Raw genomic sequence first — 21,245 nt, 5'->3', positions numbered from 1 at the left:
TCTAGAAACCTTTGTGCACTAACTCCAAACAAAAGAAAAGTGTCAATATTGTAATTATAATTTTTTCCTGCTCAAAATAATTCTTGAGAAAAAAAAATATGTGTGGATTTGTGTATTGAAAGTTTTTCATTTGAGTTGATTTCGTTTTGAGAGTTTATTGTTGCTTGATAAATTGTTTTCTCGCTACGCAGGTTTCTGCGTAGCTAGCCCCTGTATCGGATCAGGTACGTTAATCATGGTACATGGGTACGAAGTGGACTTGTTCGGGCCTCAAGCGGACTAGTTCGGGTACTAAGTGGACTTGTCTTCGGGTACTAAGTGGACTTGTCTTCGGGTACTAAGTGGACTTGTTTTGTTGTACAAACTTATCTGGTCTGTAAAATAATTTTGGGTACCAAGTGGACTTGTGTAAAAACAAGTCCACTTCGTACCCATGTACCATGATTAACGTACCTGATCCCCTGTATCTATAAGGCTGGAACACCGGATTCTTCCAGTCGTTTATACAAACTAAATCCCGTATTATTATTATTATTAGTATTGGTATTATTAGTATTACACTAGTCTCTAGACGACTAATTTATACATAGTAGAAATAAAGCAAAAAGTAATAAGTGGGAACAATTTTAGTCGTCTAGAAACCTTTGTGCACTAACTCCAAACAAAAGAAAAGTGTAAATATTGTAATTATAATTTTTTCCCGCTCAAAAAAAATCTTGAAAAAAAAATGTGTGTGGGTTTGTGTATTGAAAGTTTTTCATTTGAGTTGATTTTGTTTTGAGAGTTTGTTATTGCTTGATAAATTGTTTTCTCGCTACGCAAGTTTCTGCGTAGCTAGCCGGGGTATCTATAAGGCTGGAACACTGGATTCTTCCAGTCGTTATACAAAATAAATCCCGTATTATTATTATTAGTATTGGTATTATTAGTATTACACGCATTATAAACGACTCCAGTCTAGTATTACACGCATTATAAACGACTCCAGTCTAGTTTTTACGCAAAAAATAGCGCAGATTGACGCATTCACAAACTTTGCGTACATTCAAGCTTTTTCAATTTACGCACTCAAGCATTTTCACGCATTTACACAACCAAAAAAGTTTATTCACGCAAGCTGCTGGGTAGTAGTAAGACCTTGAAGGACTCAAAAGTTGTTCCAAATAAGCTTTGTTCCATATTGAAAGCACAATAGACCTTCGCCGTTACAATTTCAAAAACCTATTCAATCATCTTAGGGATTGAATATCTGTTGACTGAACAGAGAATTTTAATCTTATTTCAATCATTTTAAGCCCAGTTTAGATAAATCAGAATTTTATTTTATATAAAAGTTTTTCCACTTTTCTTGAGAGACACTGTATATACCACCGCAAAAATGCGTGTGATTTTGCTGTATTCTGGCTGTCACAGAAGCCAAAACCGACCAAAGACCAATCACTGCTAGATTTTTACAAAGGTTTTTCAAATCAGACTCAAAAAAAAAATTCTTTTTAATCACTCACTAAAACTAGACGATTAACCTTTCTACTGTTTCGGGAAAAGATACCAGCTATTTTTTATCCCCTTGCCTTATTACATAAAGAATATTTTTGGAAATTCAGAATCAAGAAATTAACAGCTAAACCAGAAGATGTATAAGCTCTATAAGTATTAACACTGCATTCCAAATTTCACCAGAACTACCCTCAAGTTTCCCATTTCCGCGCTAAGATTCTTGTCACTTTTCCAGAATGTTTCCGCTATTTTTCCCGGGATAACCGGCATGGGAAAGGGTTTGTTACTAATGGTGCGGAAAATCTTGTGTTTACTCACGAAACAGCCTAACGCAGTTAGAAGAAGCTCATTTTTCAACTACCCGAAGTCCTGGTCTTTTTCCGCTAGTAAAGGGACAAAGGAATCTTAGTGCAAAAATAGGAATCTTATAAAAAACGATGATATGAAGTAAATGAAATATCAAATATAAGACTATAGAATAGCAAAACAGAACTCTAAAAATTACAGATAGATACACAAACCAACATTCATCTAAAACTGTAACATATTTCCATGTGACGTGGAAAGGTTATGATGCTGATGGACTAGTAAAGAAAACGACGAAGAAAAAAATATTAATAGCATTAGCACAATTAAAATACCGTTAGTCAAAGGAAGTATCATTATCAATAAACACATTTTGTAACGTATTTAATTTCGGTATACTCATGGGAGAAAACGAGAAATCAATTACTGGTCTATTAATGGTTTTTCTCCACGTAATTATTTCTCGTGGTTGTTTGCTGCATATTAAAATACAGGGTGTCCGGATTGGTTGGTGGATGGGGTATGTGCACGGAACCTCCCAAAACCGACCCTTTAGAGAGATTTTTAAATATATTTTCTCCCGAAATAAAAAAAACCCTATATATCGTACATTTTCTACCCTTAGAGGAAAAAGCTTTCGGATTTTTTTAATCCCTAGAGAGACTTTAGAAGGTGAAAATAAAACTGACCGACCCTTATTGTCCGCAAATAGGGGACCAAATACCCAGAATCCATTTTTGCCCATCCAGGAGGACAATCTATAAATTCATGTTAACCAATCCGGCATTTGTGGAGCCCCCCAGCGGACCCTCAATTCACGCAATCACGCAATTTTTTTTCGAAATTCACGCATTCACGCAAATTTTCCTCGAGTTTCACGCAATAACCCGATTTTTCAGGAAATCGGAAGATTTTCGGGAAAAATCGGGGGAACATTGGAAAATCGGGAAAACTGCACATGATCGGTGGAAAAAAGGAAAAATTCACGTATTCACGCACAAAATAGCCCAGATTCACGCATTCACGCAATCAAAAAGTGAATTTTCACGCACTCACGCAAACCGCTGGGGGGACCTCTTTGTGTAAAAAACTACGCGGTTCATGCGTTTTGGATGGAAATATTCACTATGAGTGAATTCCTTCTTTCTATCTATTCAAAAGTTTCATCGCTATAGCCCCTTTAGGGCTATAAACTCAATGACTCAAACCATACCAAGTTTAAAAGTTTCATCAGAGTCTATCACACACAAGACACACTACAAAATAACTTACAAATGCAAGGAGGACCAGTTTTATAAATACTTTTCCACAGACAATGACCGGGTCTTGTTTAATTTTTATGTAATTTGATTCAGAATGATAGACCCATCACGAGTTCGGGAGAAGTGAGTGCAAAAAGGGCAAATAGGAAAAGAGAGTTTTGACATAAGAAAACAAAGGATCATTTTCCTAAAACTTGGAAGGCGTAATACAAAATGAAATTAGAACCTTTCCAATTAGTGGTATGAGAAAAATAGGCTTGAATTTCTAGAATTTCTACCAAATTCGGTATAACAAGACCTCCATCTTTGTGTTTATTTAACTATGAACGAGAGTATTAAAAATGATTTTGAGGGATGATTTGAGGTTTTTGACAGGTTTTCACACCTTATCTAGCATAAAAACTATCTCATTGAGTAGCTTTGGTGTTCTACTATAAATCTTGTGATCAGATTCCAAAACATCATAGTAAATGACCCACAATATCAAAGTGACAAAAGTGTCATAAAGTGATGTCATAAAAAAGCAAATATATTGGAGTCTCTTTCTCGATACCTTTCTCCATGCTGACCCAAGACTCCACTGTATATAAAATCTGGCATAACAAGGGTCAACAAGGACCATGTACCCAATCCTTTGAAACTTGTCATTCGAGTTCGAGAACATTTGGGAAAAGAAATGGTGTCAAAATTATTCTGACAAAGAATTAAAGTTACATACATATATCTACTGATAAACTTAAAATACAAAATGTCATGAAGTATATATAACAATACTAAAACGACGTTCGATCTTGATCGAAATTGATCAAACAGGTCAAGTTTTTATCTGGACAACCAGACCATGATCAATCACATAGAACACACAAAAAAAATCAAAAAAATGTACGTGAGTCTACATTCAAAATAAGAGAATTCCAAGAGCCTTGATGATGAATTCCTGTTAGCCTTGGCTGTGACTATGTTGTAGATATGTGTAAAACAAGTGGGGGGGGGGGGCAAGCGACAGAAAACATCCCTGTATTACAGACCCGTTGCTACTCCAGCCCATTTCAAAATTTGGCCAAAACTTCGTCCCCGGTGGAAAAATACCCTACTCATCCCCACTGGGAAAAAAACCTACTCATCCCCACTGGGAAAAAAACCCTACTCAACCCCACTGGGAAAAAACCCTACTCATCCCCACTGGGAAAAAACCCTACTCATCCCCACTGGGAAACCGAATTTGATTTCATCTCCATTCGATTCAATATGTAAAAAACTGCATTTCGAAACAAAATGCCCACTGATCTTTTTAAGCTTGAAAAAAGCATTTCCATCCCCCTTGGGATTATTTCGATAGAAAGTCTCATCCCCGCTGTAAGAAAAATTTAGGACCGTGAGACAGGTGGTGTGAAAGTACCAGTAAAACCCTAAAGTTTTTTTGAGTTAACAAGAATAAGCTATGTATACTTTTTACCGCCCAAGATAGTGTGTTCAATACCTTATGTTTTTACATGTGTGGTACTTTGATAGGACTTTGATTAATATTTTGTGCATTTTGACGAAAGTTTGATGATAATGAAAAAATGGATAGTTAATCATAAGGCCCCCGGGAGGGGGGGGGTCTAAGGGTTGCGAGCTGACGGGGGGGGGTGATGCTGCCCGACTTTCGACCCTCGGACCCTTACCGGGACGCCGGGACTAATTAGGAGAAAACAAAGGAAAATTTTACGACCCTTACCGGGACAAATTTGATCAATTTTGACCAAATTTCGATCTTTCTGGGGGTAAAAAGTTAAAATTTTCCTATTTCTCCTGCCCTTAGTGGGACTGAAATTTGATCTTTCCGACCCTTAGCAGGACTTTGGGAATCCAAAAAAGGTACCCTTAAGAGCGGCACATATCGTACCCTCCATTTGCCTAAGTACCCCCCTAGGCACAAAGCCCAACCCATTACTCTTGGTTGCCTAACGAAGGAGCCCCCCCTCGTTTGTTAATCCTCCATTTTTTTCACCACATCACGACTTGCTAAGAAACTTTAACCATCCACCGTCCACCTGTTTAATAAGTCCCTTATTTTGACTGCATTTACTTTATTTGGGGGGTATTTAGGAACATATTTTCTTACACCGCCTGGCAGTGAGAGATCCTGTTTAAAATTTAATAACTTTTTCACCCCTGTTTATTTCAGAGCCACTTCGTTTACAAGCACAACGGAAGCTTTTTATATATGGTACGGTGAATGAGTAAAGCGATTTGATAGCGATTTTACCGACGAAGAGGAAAACTTTGGGTTTTTTTATGAATATCTGGTACGAACGGTACGTACCTGCCCCGTTGCGTCGTGCCTGGTTTAACAAACACCAGAGAGTGCAATGAATGACCAAAAAGACAAGTTCAAAGATTGTCTTAATAAAATTTAGTTTTTCAATACAATATAGTCACAGTGAAATGTGCAATTCTCACGATTTGTTGATGATTAATAGAATCAAAAATGATAATGACATAATTAAAATCACCATAATTAATGTTTTGGATATTCAAAGCAACTTTGCACCATTCATCTGCTTGGCAATCAACAACCCACCCATTGTAAACAACACCATACACTTTGATTCCGAACTGATCACTTCTCTCTGGTACTGAGCCGACAAACTTGACCCAACATTCAACATGGAGTAATTTGTTAGCGAATGCAGCATCTTGAAAACCAATCCACTGATGAATGTCCACATGTCCGACTGTGTTTTCCCAGGTAATTATTTCATAAGGATAGAATATTTCATCTTCAACTCCACCAAGGTATACTACACCGACACGCCAAGCAAAAGGGAAAGTTTCACCCGGATTAGCCATTAAGATCGATTGAGAATTGACGGTTGTTCCATTCATGAAAGCATATTCAGTACCTAAATGAAATGATGAGCATAACATAATGAAATTGGAAGGACTCAACTTTGAAGATGTGTTAGACCGAAGCCTCGCAATCCTCAGGGCTGGAATGTTAAATTTTGGCGTTAGTGTCAGTATACTTGAATTCTAGTATTCCTACTCAAACAATGGCAATCCCGTTAAGGTGGAAGCAGTGAAAAATCTGGAAAGTTTTTGTAATGTAGGGTTGACATATTATGCAGTTTTAACTGAATACATGAAAATGAAAGGATTCTATGTTGAAATGATTCAATCCACGGACACAATCTACAAAGATTTATGGGCCGATTTTATAAGCAAGGCATTTTCCATCTTATCATAACACACGTGGCACTGATACAGGGTTGTTATGTATTATTCAGTCGGATCCTTACCTTTATCCCTTGGAATCATACAAAAAACTTTGACTGATTCACCATAACTTGTCCCCATGGTATAAATATCAGATTCACAATCAATGCATGTGTCTTTGACTTCTTGACAACTCTGAAAATGCTGAAAAGATAAAGAAAGATATTTGAATCTAAGACTGAGGTAAGAGGCACTTTGTAAAGGCAAAAAAGTTAGGCTTGAAACAGCTCAAAGGGTTATAAAACAAAAGAGGTTTGAAACCAAAATTAAATTGAAAACCAAGTCCCTCAAGAACATCATGGATTTTTCTCTATGTTAGATGGACTAATCATTAATTTTCTTTTTCCCAACTGACTCTAAATGTCAAAAATATCTTCCATATAAAGTCCATCTAACAGAGGAAGCTTTGTAACACGACCTTTGTGTCACAGACCCGTTAGAACCCCTACCATACCGGAAGAATTGGCCTTAAATCGTCTCCGTTGTAAAAGTGCCCTAAATTTCAACCCCACACTGGAAAACTACCCCATGATTATATCCCCAATGGAAATTGAATTTGTAAATAAAATATTGCACTTCAAAACCATCAGCTTTTTCAAGCTAAAAACAATAAATTTTCTTTCCCAATTGGAATTGGAAATTTTAATCCCCATTGAGGAGAGGAAATATTCCAGCGGGGCTGTGAGGCAGGGTTATTTTGAGCTTACCTTTACATTGTATAGTATACCATCATCGCTGGCGTCTTTGATTACGGTTTGTGTTTTGTTTATCAAGCAATAACATTCATTAACGTACTCAACAAAATAACTTTTCATCGAATTCTCTTTGCATTCTAAAATACATTGGACTGCTGAGGTCGCAGAAAATGGTTTTGATACACCCTCTGTATCAAGACTTGTTGTTCTTTGTTGTTTTTCGTTTTCACCCGAATACCATTGAGAATAAACCAAATAAAATTGTGACAGAATTATTGACAAATGCATAGTTTAGGTCAAATTTAAAATTTGAACTTACGGTGTAAAAAAAAAAATCGTGTTGTTTCGTTTTAGTTTATTACGTGTGGATTATAAATAAAAATAAAATCTTATTGATAATAATAATATTGTATAATATCTATTTAGATTTTATTTTTGTTGTTCCTCTCCGACTCCATTCACAATTAACCACAAGTGAATTATTTCAACATTGAAAGTCCATGAATTAATTATATCATCCATAATTACATGAATTAATTATAGAATCCATAATTACAACAATATTTTGTTTCTAAGATATTATTTCAAAAATAAATTATAAATTCAGTCAAGAGTTTATTTGTGGGTGTAGTAGCACACCACTATGCAAACGTCATAATTAACATTTGACCGAAATTATTTCCCACAATCCTTTTCATCTTGATTCGTAATGCGTGCAAGTTATTACTTTTGTATTGTCAAAAAGTGTAATTGACTTGCAAGAGCAATTAATGCAAAGGATGATGGGATTGAAACTCGGACAAGCAGTAAATTCGTACCCTGAGTATCAGAGGTTAAGTTTTCAAAGAAAATAGTAACCTCTGAAGACAAATAATAGAAATTTTATCGCGCATGCGTCAATCTAATCACTGTAGAAAAAATCAAAGATGAAAAGCAAATATTACCATATTAATGTCTAGCAGACTGTATCAGTGTGCAGTTTACTATTTACGAATTCCCCAGAAACCTCCAAGTGTAGTTGAAATGAGTTTATTTCGAAAAAAATCTTTTACATGATCCCCAAATGTATAACAGTAATTACTAAACTTTTAATTATGGAAATGTCACTTTAATTGAATCGAAATAATAGACAGACTTTATGTTATGATTCTCTATCACTGACTCTTTTTACAAAGCATTGATGACTTTTTGTAAGTTGTGTTTTCAACGACGGGAATAAAAATATCGACTATGACGCTCATCCAAGATCTTGGATGGTCGTCATGGTTACTTTTGTCTTCGCTGATTGTGCGATGAATAGAATCTCGATTCGTCGGCACAGCGTAAATATATGATTTTGAGCTGTGCTTTTCACGGTAGTAAATTCGATGTCTATTTTTTAAATCACCGCGGTATGCTATTAGTCACGAAATGTAGTATTGTATTGTTAAATCCCCGTGCCAAAGACTCTTTGGGATCAATCTATGAAAAATTTGACCAGAATTACAATTACAATAAATTCAGCTCAATAACTGGGAAATTTCCTTTTGACTTAATCCATGGAGCATAACGACAAAACGTAAAAATATTGTGAAAACACAATCCAAAAGTGTCATCTTATAGAGAATCATAACATAAAGATTTGTCTATTATAAGTGCTGGGCCGAAAATTTAAATTAAGCCAATCTCAAGATATCGACCAAAAACTGATTTTTATGTTAGGAAATACGTCGAAAAAACACGTCAAAAAGACAAGTTATAGCGTGTCGGATGAAAATTTCACCATCTGGGTGCCAGATAAGCCTGGAAGCCAGTTAACCCCTCCCAAATCGAACAATTCAATAAAATAAAGTGGAAGTACTGAAACCCACCCCATACAATTTTTTTCTGGAAGAGCCCATATTGTATAAAAGTGTCAGAAATGTTCAGATCAGTAGAATGTGTAAGGGTAACTTTTCACTGCTCAAGGGCTGCATTGTAAGGATTCGATTTTGAAACCCAATCCTTTGGCGGCCTTGGTGTAGAAATCGAGTGCCCGCCCCCTGGGCCTAATTTGGATACCCGATAGCGATAAGCCGATAAGGTAATATCTACATCCGCCGGCCGCCGGTCTTGTAGTTTTGTATGACCTGTGTTAATAACCTGTGACCTGTTGACCTGTTGACCTGTGACCTGTGTTTCGAACTAGCCGGGCTAAGTGGCTGTCAGGTGGTGAGTCATTTTCTGCAAACTTTTTTCTATTTTCTCCACTTGTCACCTGATTTAGCACCTTGTAGTAAAAGAGTGTATCCCCACAAAAACAAACAGGTATAACTCATATCATTACACTTTCTTCAGTTTCTTCCACTTCTTCAAATATATCGGAATTATGGTAAGTGTTTGGGATTTGATTTCAGTGTCGGTAACTTTGATGTCCATCTGATGACCGTGCTGATTTTTATGATTTGTCTGGTTGACAATTTTTTGGTCTGGCTGCATAGCCTAGCCATAGGGGGGAATTTTGATTGTTTATATAAAATATATGTTTGACAGTCATTTGATACAGTAAATAGGTGATTTGATAGTTGGTTCTAACCCCTCTTATCGCTTCAGCACCATGGCCAGACGGTGTCAATCGAACGAATCGAACGCTGAATCAATCGAACGCAATTGAACGCAATCGAATAATTGCAATTCGATTGTCAAACGCAATCGAATCGCAATCGAATATTACAGTACCCAGGATTTGCTGTTCGATTGCTTCGATTACGTTCGATTGTATTCGATTACGTTCAATTAATTCAATTGTATTAGATTTTATTCGCTTTGGTATGGTACTTAAGCGCTCGGCCGCCCACGCTAAAAAGCTCTAACAGAGTGATCCAATTTAATTTAATGGCAATCAAACTCATTGAACATAATCGTAATCGAACGAAATCGAAGATTAATCCAATGTAATTGACAATCAATCGAACCAATCGAACATAGTCAACTATCAATCGAACCAATCTAACCTTACTCGAACGCAATCGAACACAATCCAATATTACCCAGGAATCGGCCGTTTGATTGAGATTCGATTACGTTCGACAAGATAAATTTGTTGCTGGGCATTTGTTTTGACATTTTGCTGCTTTGGTTGGTCAGTCATTTGAGGGCTATGCATGTTAGCCTCCACTTATGCAAGTTTACCCGACTTCACGATATAAGGGGACCCGTCCATATTCATTTGACAACGCATAACGTCAAATTGACGTTATCTTCTGAACCCCCCACCCTCACAAATAACGTCAAGCGATGTAAACCAAAAGTTGTCACCATTTTTTCATCAAAAGTTTTCCCATTGCAAAGTCTGTACTTGGTTGTACCCGTGCGTGTATGAAGAACAACAAGTGAGGGCTCAGTTGTTCAAAACAAAAGCCCATTCTAGGGATCTGATCAATTTTAAACTTGTCAAACCGATCGAAAAAACCAAACTTCAATGGCACTCCATCAAACAATTGAAGTTCAATTAAAAAGCAAGTTTCAATTTGCCAAATATGTAACTTCTGTATAAGTTTATTTTTGTAACCTGCATGAGTTTATTTTCTCTTTTTGACACATTGAATGTTGTTTCAGCAATATTTATCATATTTTTGTTTAGGTTTTATTGTAAATGTGTGTTTGGGAAACCCTCTTCTCTTCTTAATTAGGCACTTTTAACTTCCAAGATTTTTAAGGCGTAAACACGGCTTATCGAAATCGTAGAATTTCGGGAATTATAAAAATCTTTGGAGTATCTTACTCAATTTATTATAAATCAAATGATCTCGTAAAAAACTTTAGCCTGTTTGATGTGAATCCTACTCATAAACCAGGGCGGGATACAGGTGTAAATCGTAACTGTGCAATTGTGTCCAATAAGTAAGAGGATTTGTCAGACTATTCAAACACAACCACGCAGGATAACGCTGCAAATAGGGAAATTTCAGTTGGCCGGTAATCTTTCGAGTGTAACGAGCAGGGGGTCTGGCGGAACCATCTTAGAAAATTTTGTAGTCTGTAATGACCTTTAGATTGGCTAAACACCTATTTTGATTTAAAAACTGCTCCTCTTTTAATTAGAAGCGCTATTAAGAAGCCTCTAATCTAAAACTTTAACCGGACAAAATGAAAAACTGAGCTTCAGAATGACCGGTAGAAACTACAAAATGACCGGTATTTACCGGTCACCGGCCGTTATTTGCAGCACTGGGATAACCCCTTGCAAAAAAAAGTAGATTACTCTAATACAATGGGGAACCTAGAAGAAACTGAAAAATTGTTACAGATCTTTTTCTGTTTACTCAAAATCTAAAAATTTTAACTGTTGCAACTGTTGTAACTGTCTGACAAGAGATTTGCACCCTGACTTACAAAAACTTAATTTAAATTTTCTAATGACATAAATCTGTGACGTATAAGTAGTCTCAAAAAAGTTAAAACCCCTTGTATTGCATTAAATTAACGGGAAAATACACAGTGGACCTGCATGGGACGGTTTGTCGGCCGCTGCAGACTCACTTTGGGGGTGGTGTATATATTTAATTGGTCAAAAACAGTTAATACACAGTGTACTAAGTGTCAAGGGGTGGTGTTCCTTTTAAAAAATTTCAAAAATTAGTTAATACACATAGTGTTGTGTATTAACTGCTTGCCCCCCTGAACTAAAGAAAAAAAATGAATAAATGATTATCATAATATTAATTTTAGTAACAGCAATAATAATAAGACCAGCTTTTTTTACAGTTAGTACCCAAAAAGTACCATTTGATTGATTTGAAATTTAAAGCACACATAGTGTGCAGAGGGGTCCAGCCCCCAGCATTTTTCAGGCTGGGGGGCTTAGGAAAATAGCCCCCAGCTAAATTCTAGAAACATAGCCCCCACCTTCCCCACCTTCACCCAAAGAAATTTTGCATGGAAATTCTCAATAAATTTATTGCGCCGCAGGCAAAACATTTTTTTCAAGAGGGATAAAAACTTCCCCACAGCATAGATTTTTAACATAATTTAAAATATCTTCAACCTATAAGCTCTGCCCCCAGTTCTATTACACAACACTCAGCCCCCTAGCAAGCTAGCCCCCAGTATTTTTTGAAAAATACAGCCCCCAATCAAGCCAAAATTGTTTAGCCCCCCCCTTACAGCAGTTAGTACCTGGGTACTAACTGCAAATTCCAAAAATCAAATGACCCACCACGGTACTAACCGTCATGATGTCTGGTACCAACTGCATGACCCCCCTGTTTTAGACTACATTTTATCAGGGAGGTCCAATATAATAAGCGTTTATTTTGGCATTTTTCTTTTTTTCTTTTAGTGACAAAAAAATGGACGGTGAAACATTTGCATTTATATTTGCAATAATAGTATCAGCAGCTTTGATGTTCATGTCTGTTTTCTATGTATCCTTTTCACACAGAACACAAATATCAAAATAATGATCATGGAATGCATGAAATTCCTTTGCTTTTGCTTAAAAATCAGGGTGAATATATTCTGTAGTTGTAAGGCAGCCATCAAAAGATTTGATGGTTGCTTAAAGGAGTTTATACTAGACTTAGCAAGAAGATTCGGTAGTATGACCTTTGAGAAACTTGTTTTTTTGGAAATAATTTGTTTTATCATCCATATTGGGGACCCTCATTTAGATTGCCTGTTAGATGGCTTAACCTTTTGAGCATCTTGGGGGGGGGGATTTTCAAAATGTTTATCCAACTGATTTGAAATGTTGCAAAGTGTGCACCAAATCTGTATTGGCATCTTTGGTAAGAATTTTGGCATCATTGATGACATCCATTCCTGATGACCTCTTCATTCTTTGAAAATACCAAAAATAGCACCTCCTCTTAACTTTTTTTTGCTTTCATTTTTGGACCTACCCCGGTGGGGTGGAGGTCCTATAAATTAACCCATGTTCGTTCGTTAGTTAGTTAGTGTGTTAGTTACCAGCTTTTATCGAGATTGGCTCATTAGTTTTTTCTGATTTTTGGCACAAAGGTGCATGACCATAAACCCACGAATGTGACGGAGCCCAATTTTCGAAAAAAAAAATTTTTGGGCAAATTTGGGCCAAAAAACGGCTTAAAAGCGGGTTTTTTGGACTTTGTCCAAAATTTGATCATTAATTTTTTCTGATTTTTAGCATGAAAATAAGGTACAATCATAGTTAAAGGATGGCTCAAGCAGATTTTTGCAAAAAAAATTTTTTGGCTCAAAGATCGCATTTTTATCTATAAGAACCACTTTTAATAAGAAAACATCAATGTTCTTAGCCATATTATTATTATTATTATTAGTTTTTTTACGATGAAAATGTCACGGTGGAGGGTAATGATTTGAGTTTTCTGTAAACACTTATTATTTTTTTGGCTGAAAAACGAATCTTTATCTATAAGAATCACTATTTATGAGCATATATCAATGTTATTACCCAAATTGTTTTTTTATTATTATTTTTTCTAACAGAAGAAAATGTCACGGTAGAGTGCGACGGTTTGATTTTTCTGGAAACCTTATTTATTAAGCTGTGCATTTTTCTGATAGTGGTTTTTATAAAGAAAAGCGCTTAATAGCTTTTTTATTTCTTTTTCAAAAATCTTTTTCAATAGTGTTGATAGTTTCTCTCAATAGATATGCTTTCATTTTCTTTATTTTTTTGTATTTTGACCAGTTATGTCTGTTTCAATGTTCACTGATTAGTTTGATAACCAGGTAGGTCCATAAAAGTATCGCTTGTTTTGCTCAAAATTTTGTGAGGCAAATCCAGGTGATCTCAAAGTTTCATCAAAATCAGAAAAGCGGTTATGCTGAAAGAAGGAATTTCAGGTAAAATAAGGTCTGGCAAAATAAAACACAGGTCACAGGTCACAGGTCACGGGTCACGGGTCACAGGTCAGGGGTCACAGGGTTACAGGTCATACAAATTACAGACCAGAATTAACTGTAACGCACTCGTAACATACAATTAAACTCCATTACAATATTTTATGTAATGGAAATGTAATATCAAAATATTTTATTTAGAAGACTTAAACGACAAAATCATCAACCCCAAATATTGACAACAAATGACACTTAAATTATGTAAATAATGATGTTATCTCAAAGTATGAGGTTTTGTGCACCAATTAACAATAAAATATTTTTCATGCATAATAGGATGCTGACTCTGCAAGTTGATATAGATTGACAGGTTTTGAAAACAATAAAATATACTCCAAGAGAGCTGTTTTAGAGATATGAGAAAGTGACGTCATTTTCATCAAAAATACAAAGCAGTGGACAAAAATATTGAAACATTTATAAAATATAATCCCATTGACGCTATTTTCATCAATTCTTGTTATCATACCCAAGGTGATGCAGGAGATAAAATGAGATATGACATAGTGATTGTGAAATAGCTATTTTCCTGTTAGGGGGCTGTTTAAGCAAAGGTGAGATCGATATTTGAATATTTCTTTATTCTTTGTATATAACATACGTAACATGCGTATAACATTGAAAAGATAATTCTTTTACATGTGTGATGTAGATGTAATATATAATACAAGTATTACAGGTCCGTGTTATACACGGCATAAAACGCGAAATGACGTGGTAAGCACGTGGGTAGATTTTTAGCTTTAAAATAGTTCTAAAATACCTTTGGAATTATATTTTTGACATTAACAACTGTTTTTCAAACATTTTCTTTGTGTTTTTCAGTAGTTGAAGCTGACCTGTCAACACTGACCTGTCAACACTGACCTGTCAACACTGACCTGTCAACACTGACCTGTGACCCGTGACCTGTGACCTGTGTTTTACACTAAGCGCATATTCAATTATTATGGTCAATATTCAATGTAATAGCACATGTCAATCTTGAGATTTTAAGGGGGGCTTGAGACCCCTGGCCCAAAATGCTTTCCCTAGTAAAAAATAGGAAACGTTGAGCCTAAGGCTTTCCCCTTAAAAACCATAGTTTTATGCCATAGTTTCAAAATAAAATAAAGTCTAAATTTGTGACAAAAAGTTTCCTTGACTATTTTTTTATTATGTTCCAGTTAATTGTGTTTGCTGATTTAGAAAGTGGCTATATCTCAGCAGCTACGTGTTGTGACAGAGTTAATAAGGTTTAGTATAATTTTTAGATGGTATTACTTGGTTTTCTTGTTCAGATAAAGACTGGTCTCCACTTTGGAGCGAAAAGAAAAAATAAACTTTTTAACGTTTTTGTAAGGTTATTAGTCAGCTGGAAAATGAAGCAATTTCCTTGGGCAAATCTGACGTAACGGTTTAAAAAAGTTTAACTTCTTTCTTTTTTTTATTTTTTAGCTCAAAATTTTTTAATCTTTTCTGCAGGCAAAAATGATTGACAAAGAGTTTTCGCTCATTTTCCCGCAAAAGTGGAGACCAGCCTTAAGATTCTATATTTTCATACAATAATGCAGCAAAGAATGATCTTCCTTTTATCATTTACAGAATTTTATTAAAGTTTACTTTTTAATTATAGATTGTTTTCCCAGAAGTTGGATTGATAGCATTCTTGAGTTTGTGTCTTCTATATTTTAAATGTTACGGATCTTTAGTATTTACAACACCAATGTTTGTCTGGCTGTTATATAGGTATTTAATTTTTTGTGTTTTCTAGTGGTTATTGAGCATGAGCTGTGAAAGTTGAGAATCTAAATTAGGCTCCCTGGATTACACTCCCTGAAACACAGTAAAGCATAAATTTTAAAGTAAAACATTTTTTTTTTCAACTCAAATAAAATAGCTTGAATGCAGGCTCACTATCCTTTAAACCTTTGAGCCAAATGCTTTATTTCCACAATAATAGGCTCTAACCAGGTTATGATTTGAATTTAAATAAAGCTTTAAATTGTAGTCTTTGTTGGATCCCTTAAATAATTAAAAGTTCTATTAGAATGACTAAGTGAAATAGTTTTTGAAGAATCAAGAATTTAACCAGTTTCAATTTTGTTTTGATCAGAGGTCAACTTAAAATGTTAACCTATCTCTCTATTCCTTTAGAATTGCTAAAAAGCCAGCTGGACACATGTCATTTTATGATCCCGCAGAAATTCATAATCGCAATGCATTAAAGAATTACTCTCGAGAATCTGTGGTTAAAGTGGTTTATCATGTTGTTGGTTTTTTTGTTTATTTATACAGGTATTCGTCATTTCCTACTATGCTTTACTGTAACAGCTTTGTCTCTTTATTTGATAAACCATTTCCAGAAAAAACAGAACAGATTTTCAACTACTAGTTTAACTTTGTCAAAAAGTTTTTGATACTGAATAGTGTTCATTTTTTGCCAGGTTGATCTCTGTCCGATTGGTAGTGTGAAGGTTTTGATCACAGACTTGAACCGCAATGGCCTGTGTTCGAATCCTGAGCACTTCCAAGCAAGGCTAGCTACCTTCACTCATTTTTCATTTTTTTCTTTCAGTATAATTTCATCAATTTTGTCAGATGGAGGAGCAGATCTGTCAGACTTACACCAACAGCAAGCTCCATTCATTCCAAAACCTCCATTATGAAATGTTTTGAATACAATAGTGACCTGATTCAATTTTCAGCATCATTACCACATATTTCTGTAAAGCCCAAAGGGCTAGATGTTGTGCTTCAAGCACTTCCAAGCAAAACAAAGTGAATATCACAAAGAACATTGCTGTTATTGTTCTCAAAAGCCTGCGGAGTTTCTTATTTGTCAAGCGCTATGTCACGTGACCTAGGTAGGATTTCCTACCTAACCTTTGCACACTATTTAGCCAAAGCACAACATCTAGCCCTTTGTGCTTTATAAATCTATGATCATTACTTCTACATTGATATAACTTTTAGAAATTCTTTTCTATCACTTTAGTCTTTTTGGACCTACCTCCGGGTACCCCGGTGGAGGTTCTATAAATTAACCCATGTCCGTTCGTCCGTCCGTCTGTTACCAGCTTTTCTCAGGATTGGCTCATTAGTTTTTTCTGATTTTTTGCACAATGATGCAAAATGGCAATGCCCAGAACGTGAGGGAGCCCGATTTTTGAGAAAAAATTTATTTGGGCAAATTTGGGCCAAAAACTACCTAAAAATAGGGTTTTTTGGACTTTATGCAAAATCCTGTCATTACTTTTTCCTGATTTTTTGTACAAAGATAGGGTGTGGCGTCAAAACCCAAAGTCAAAAAATTCAAGATGTAGTATTTTTTTGTGAAAATTTAACCTATTCCAAGACATTTTGCACAATTTTTAAGGTCAGAAGTCCAAAATTGGTTGTTTCCCCCTGGGGGTACCGATTCGCACTATCGTCAAAAATAGTGGAAAATGGCTATTTTTGGCCTCTTTAAGCCCTAAATTAGGTTGAAAACATCTCTAATCACCTTGAAAGCATTTCTTAGGTTAAATTCCTTTGGGACAAAACAAAAAAAGTTGAATGGAAGTGATAATTAGCTCGAAAAATGTAAAAATAGGCTATTTTTGGCCGAATTTGGGGGGGAAAAACGCAAAAAAAAAAAATGCTATTTCCAATTTAAATAACTTTTTAAATAATTTTGCTACAGATCTGAAAATTTCAGGAGTGAAAGTATACCAAAAATACTCTGAAAAATGTTAATTTTGAAAATCTAGAAATATTCTGAAAATCCATAATGGCGGCATAAAAATTGAAAAAAAAAAAGCAAAATCCAGATTTCAGCGTAGATAAGGTAGACATAGGGTAGATCGTCAACTCCCATTTTTAGCATGATGTCAAAAAATTCAAAGTGTAGTATTTTTTTGTGAAAATTTAATCTATTGTAAGACATTTTGCGCAATTTTTAACCTCCTAGGTAAAAAATCCAGCATTCCCCAGGGGGGTCTTTGATTTGCACTAAAGCGAAAAATGAGTAAAAATGGCATTTTTTGCCCATTTTAAGACTATGAAAGCCCAGTAAAGGGTCAAAATGGTTTGTAAATGGTGTCTTGCACTAATATTCAACATAAAAAGACAAAATAACCCCAGCGAGATCGCTCAATGTTTCAATTTCAAGCTAAAAAGGCTGATTTTCTCGGATTCTGGGTAGCAAAATGCATGAAAGCAGCATTTTTGAGGACCCACAACTTTTAAACTTTTTAAGGTATACACTTGAAATCTTCAGCAATGAAACACTTCAGAGAAAGCTCCAGGAAAAATCAATTTTGAGTTTTCAAAAATTTCCTATAAATCCATAATGGCGCCCTAGAAATTGAGTTTTCATGCTAAATGCCAATATTTCAAGCTAAAACTTGGTTTTTTCAGGCTAAAATCTCAGAAATGATTTCAAATGGTGTTCTGAAATCTTTGGATCTTGGAAGTATCCTGAAAATACTCTGGGAGAATCAAAATGGTTTGGGTCAGAAATTTGCCTAAGTCTGCCATTATTGTATTGCATTTCCCACTAAAACGCGATATTTAGAGTTAAAGTCCAATTTTCACAGGCTAAAATCTCAAAAATGGTTTCAAATGGTGTCCTGAAGTTTTTTGGTGTTGAAAGTATTCTGAAAATACTCGGGGAGAATCAAAATGGTTTGGGTCAGAAATTTGCCCTAGTCTGCCATTATGGTATTGCATTTCCAACTAAAACGCGATATTTAGAGTTAAAGTCTAATTTTCTCAGGCTAAAATCTCAAAAATGGTTTCAAATAGTGTCCTGAAATCTTTTGGTGCTGAAAGTATTCTGGATATACTCTGGGAGAACCAAAATGGTTCGGGTTAGAAATTTGCCAAAGTCCGCCATTATGGAATTGTATTTCCCACTAAAACGCAATATTTAGAGCTAAACTCTAATTTTCTCAGGCTAAAATCTCAAAAGTGGTTTCAAATAGGGTCCTGAAATCTTTTGGTGTTGAAAGTATTCTGGAAATACTCTAGGAAAACCAAAATGGTTTTGGTCAGAAATTTGCCAAAGTCTGCCATTATGGAATTGTATTTCATTCTAAAACACAATGTTTTGAGTAAGCTTGAGTGTTCTTCCTAAAGAAATAAAATTCATAATGGCAGACTTTGGCATATATATGACCATTGTGAACCACTGTGATTTTCCTTGAGTGTTCCCAGAATACTTTCAACACCAAAAGATTTCAGGACCCTATTTGAAACCTTTTTTGAGATTTTAGCCTGAGAAAATTAGACTTTAACTCTAAATATCACGTTTTAGTATGAAATGCAATACCATTATTGGCAGACTTAGCCAAGTTTCAAACCCAAACCATTTTGGTTCTCCCAGAGTATATCCAGAATACTTTCAACACCAAAAAGTTTCAGGACCCTATTTGAAACCATTTTTGAGATTTTAGCCTGAGAAAACTAGACTTAACTCTAAATATCGCGTTTTAAGTGGAAATGCAATTCCATAATGGCGGACTTTGGCAAATTTCTAACCCAAACCATTTTGATTCTCCCAGAGTTTTTCCAGAATACTTTCAACACCCAAAGATTTCAGAACACCATTTGAAACCATTTTTGAGATTTTAGCCCAAGAAAACCAAAGTTTTAGCTTAGTTTTAGCTTGAAATATTGGTATTTAGCATGAAAACTCAATTTCTAGGGCGCCATTATGGATTTATAGGAAATATTTGAAAACTCAAGTTTGATTTTTTCTGGAGCTTTCTCTGAAGTGTTTCATTGCTGAAAATTTCAAGTGTTTACCTTAAAAAGTTTAAAAGTTGTGGGTCCTCAAAAATGCTGCTTTCATGCATTTTGCTACCCAGAATCCGAGAAAATCAGCCTTTTTAGCTTGAAATTGAAACATTGGGCGATCTCGCTGGGGTTATTTTGTCTTTTTATGTTGAATATTAGTGCAAGACACCATTTACAAACCATTTTGACCCTTTACTGGGCTTTCATAGTCTTAAAATGGGCAAAAAATGCCATTTTTCACTATTTTTGACAATAGTGCGAATCGGTACCCCCAGGGGGAAACAACCAATTTTGGACTTCTGACCTTAAAAATTGTGCAAAATGTCTTGGAATAGGTTAAATTTTCACAAAAAAATACTACATCTTGAATTTTTTGACTTCACCTAAAAAATGGCTGTTGATGCCACACCCTTCAAAGATGGAGGGAAAAATTCTCTAAAGAATGGCTGAAGTGGTTTTTCCCGGAAAATTCTTATTCGCCTTAAAAAACGGATTTTCGTATTTTTGGGGAAATTCCCTTTAACCAAATAAGAAAATATAGCTTTTCTCAATGTTGACTCGTTATTTTTTTCTGATTTTTTGCACAACGATGCAAAATGGCAATGCCTAAAATGTGTCGGAGCCCAATTTTCGAAAAAAAATATACTTGGGCAAATTTGGGCCAAAAACTGCCTAAAAATAGGGTTTTTTGGACTTTGTGCAAAATCCTGTCATTAGTTTTTTCTGATTTTTTGTGCAAAGATGGAGGGCAAGATTCTCTAAAGAATGGCTGAAGTGGTTTTTCCCGGAAAATTCTTATTCGCCTTAAAAAACGGATTTTCGTATTTTGGGGAAATTCCCTTTAACCAAATAAGAAAATATAGCTTTTCTCAAAGTTGACTCATTATTTTTTTGTGATTTTTTGCACAATGATGCAAAATGGCAATGCCTAAAATGTGACGGAGCCCGATTTTCGAAAAAAAATATATTTGGGCAAATTTGGACCAACAACTGCCTAAAAATAGGGTTTTTTGGACTTTGTGCAAAATCCTGTCATTACTTTTTTCTGATTTTTTGTACAAAGATGGAGGGCAAGATTCTCTAAAGAATGGCTGCTGAAGTGGTTTTTCCTGGAAAATTCTTATTCGCCTTAAAAGATGGATTTTCGTATTTGGGGGGAAATTCCCTTTAACCAAATAAGAAAATATAGCTTTTCTCAATGTTAACTCATAATTTTTTTCTGATTTTTTGCACAATGATGCAAAATGGCAATGCCCAAAATGTGAAGGAGCCAGATTTTTAAGGAAATTTTTTTTGGGCAAATTTGGGCCAAAAACAGCTTAAAAGGTTTTTTGGGCCTGAATGGTTTAAGTGATTTTCGTATTTGGGGAAATTCCTTTTTACCATTTTACATTATTCAACACACAAGCTTTATTTTTCCATTCTGAATTTTTGTACAATTATTGTCACTTTTTTCTTATTTTCATCTGATGTTAATCATTAGGTAGGTCCATTATTCAGCATGTTGCTTGTTCAATTTGAAAGTACATATACATCCTTTGTCGTCCTTCGCATGGATAAAAAATCCACTCAATCATATATTATATGTTGTTTTGTAAAT

The 21,245-nt window shown here is 35.2% G+C and overlaps 2 protein-coding genes across 2 annotated transcripts; one reads left to right on the top strand and one right to left on the bottom strand.

Moving 5' to 3' along the window:
- Positions 1–5,191: 5,191 nt before the first annotated feature.
- LOC136809012 (uncharacterized) lies at positions 5,192–7,353 on the bottom strand. Its single transcript, XM_067065589.1, has 3 exons — positions 7,034–7,353; positions 6,350–6,470; positions 5,192–5,953 (listed from the first exon to the last, which is right to left on the bottom strand). Exons 1-3 carry the CDS (start codon positions 7,307–7,309, stop codon positions 5,472–5,474), a joined length of 879 nt encoding a protein of 292 aa, XP_066921690.1. The 5' UTR covers positions 7,310–7,353; the 3' UTR covers positions 5,192–5,471.
- Positions 7,354–9,197: 1,844 nt separating this feature from the next.
- On the top strand, positions 9,198–17,473 carry LOC136809003 (protein cornichon homolog 4-like). Its single transcript, XM_067065576.1, has 6 exons — positions 9,198–9,211; positions 12,321–12,405; positions 15,052–15,120; positions 15,501–15,613; positions 16,022–16,162; positions 16,443–17,473. The coding sequence occupies exons 2-6, from the start codon at positions 12,331–12,333 to the stop codon at positions 16,531–16,533; spliced, it is 489 nt and encodes a 162-aa protein (XP_066921677.1). The 5' UTR covers positions 9,198–9,211; positions 12,321–12,330; the 3' UTR covers positions 16,534–17,473.
- Positions 17,474–21,245: the final 3,772 nt, after the last annotated feature.

This window comes from Clytia hemisphaerica, unplaced genomic scaffold (assembly GCF_902728285.1).
Source record: "Clytia hemisphaerica strain Z4C2 unplaced genomic scaffold, Clytia hemisphaerica genome assembly, whole genome shotgun sequence".
In the NCBI taxonomy this organism is placed as follows: Eukaryota; Metazoa; Cnidaria; class Hydrozoa; order Leptothecata; family Clytiidae; genus Clytia; species Clytia hemisphaerica.
This window is presented reverse-complemented; position numbering and strand designations above follow the sequence as displayed.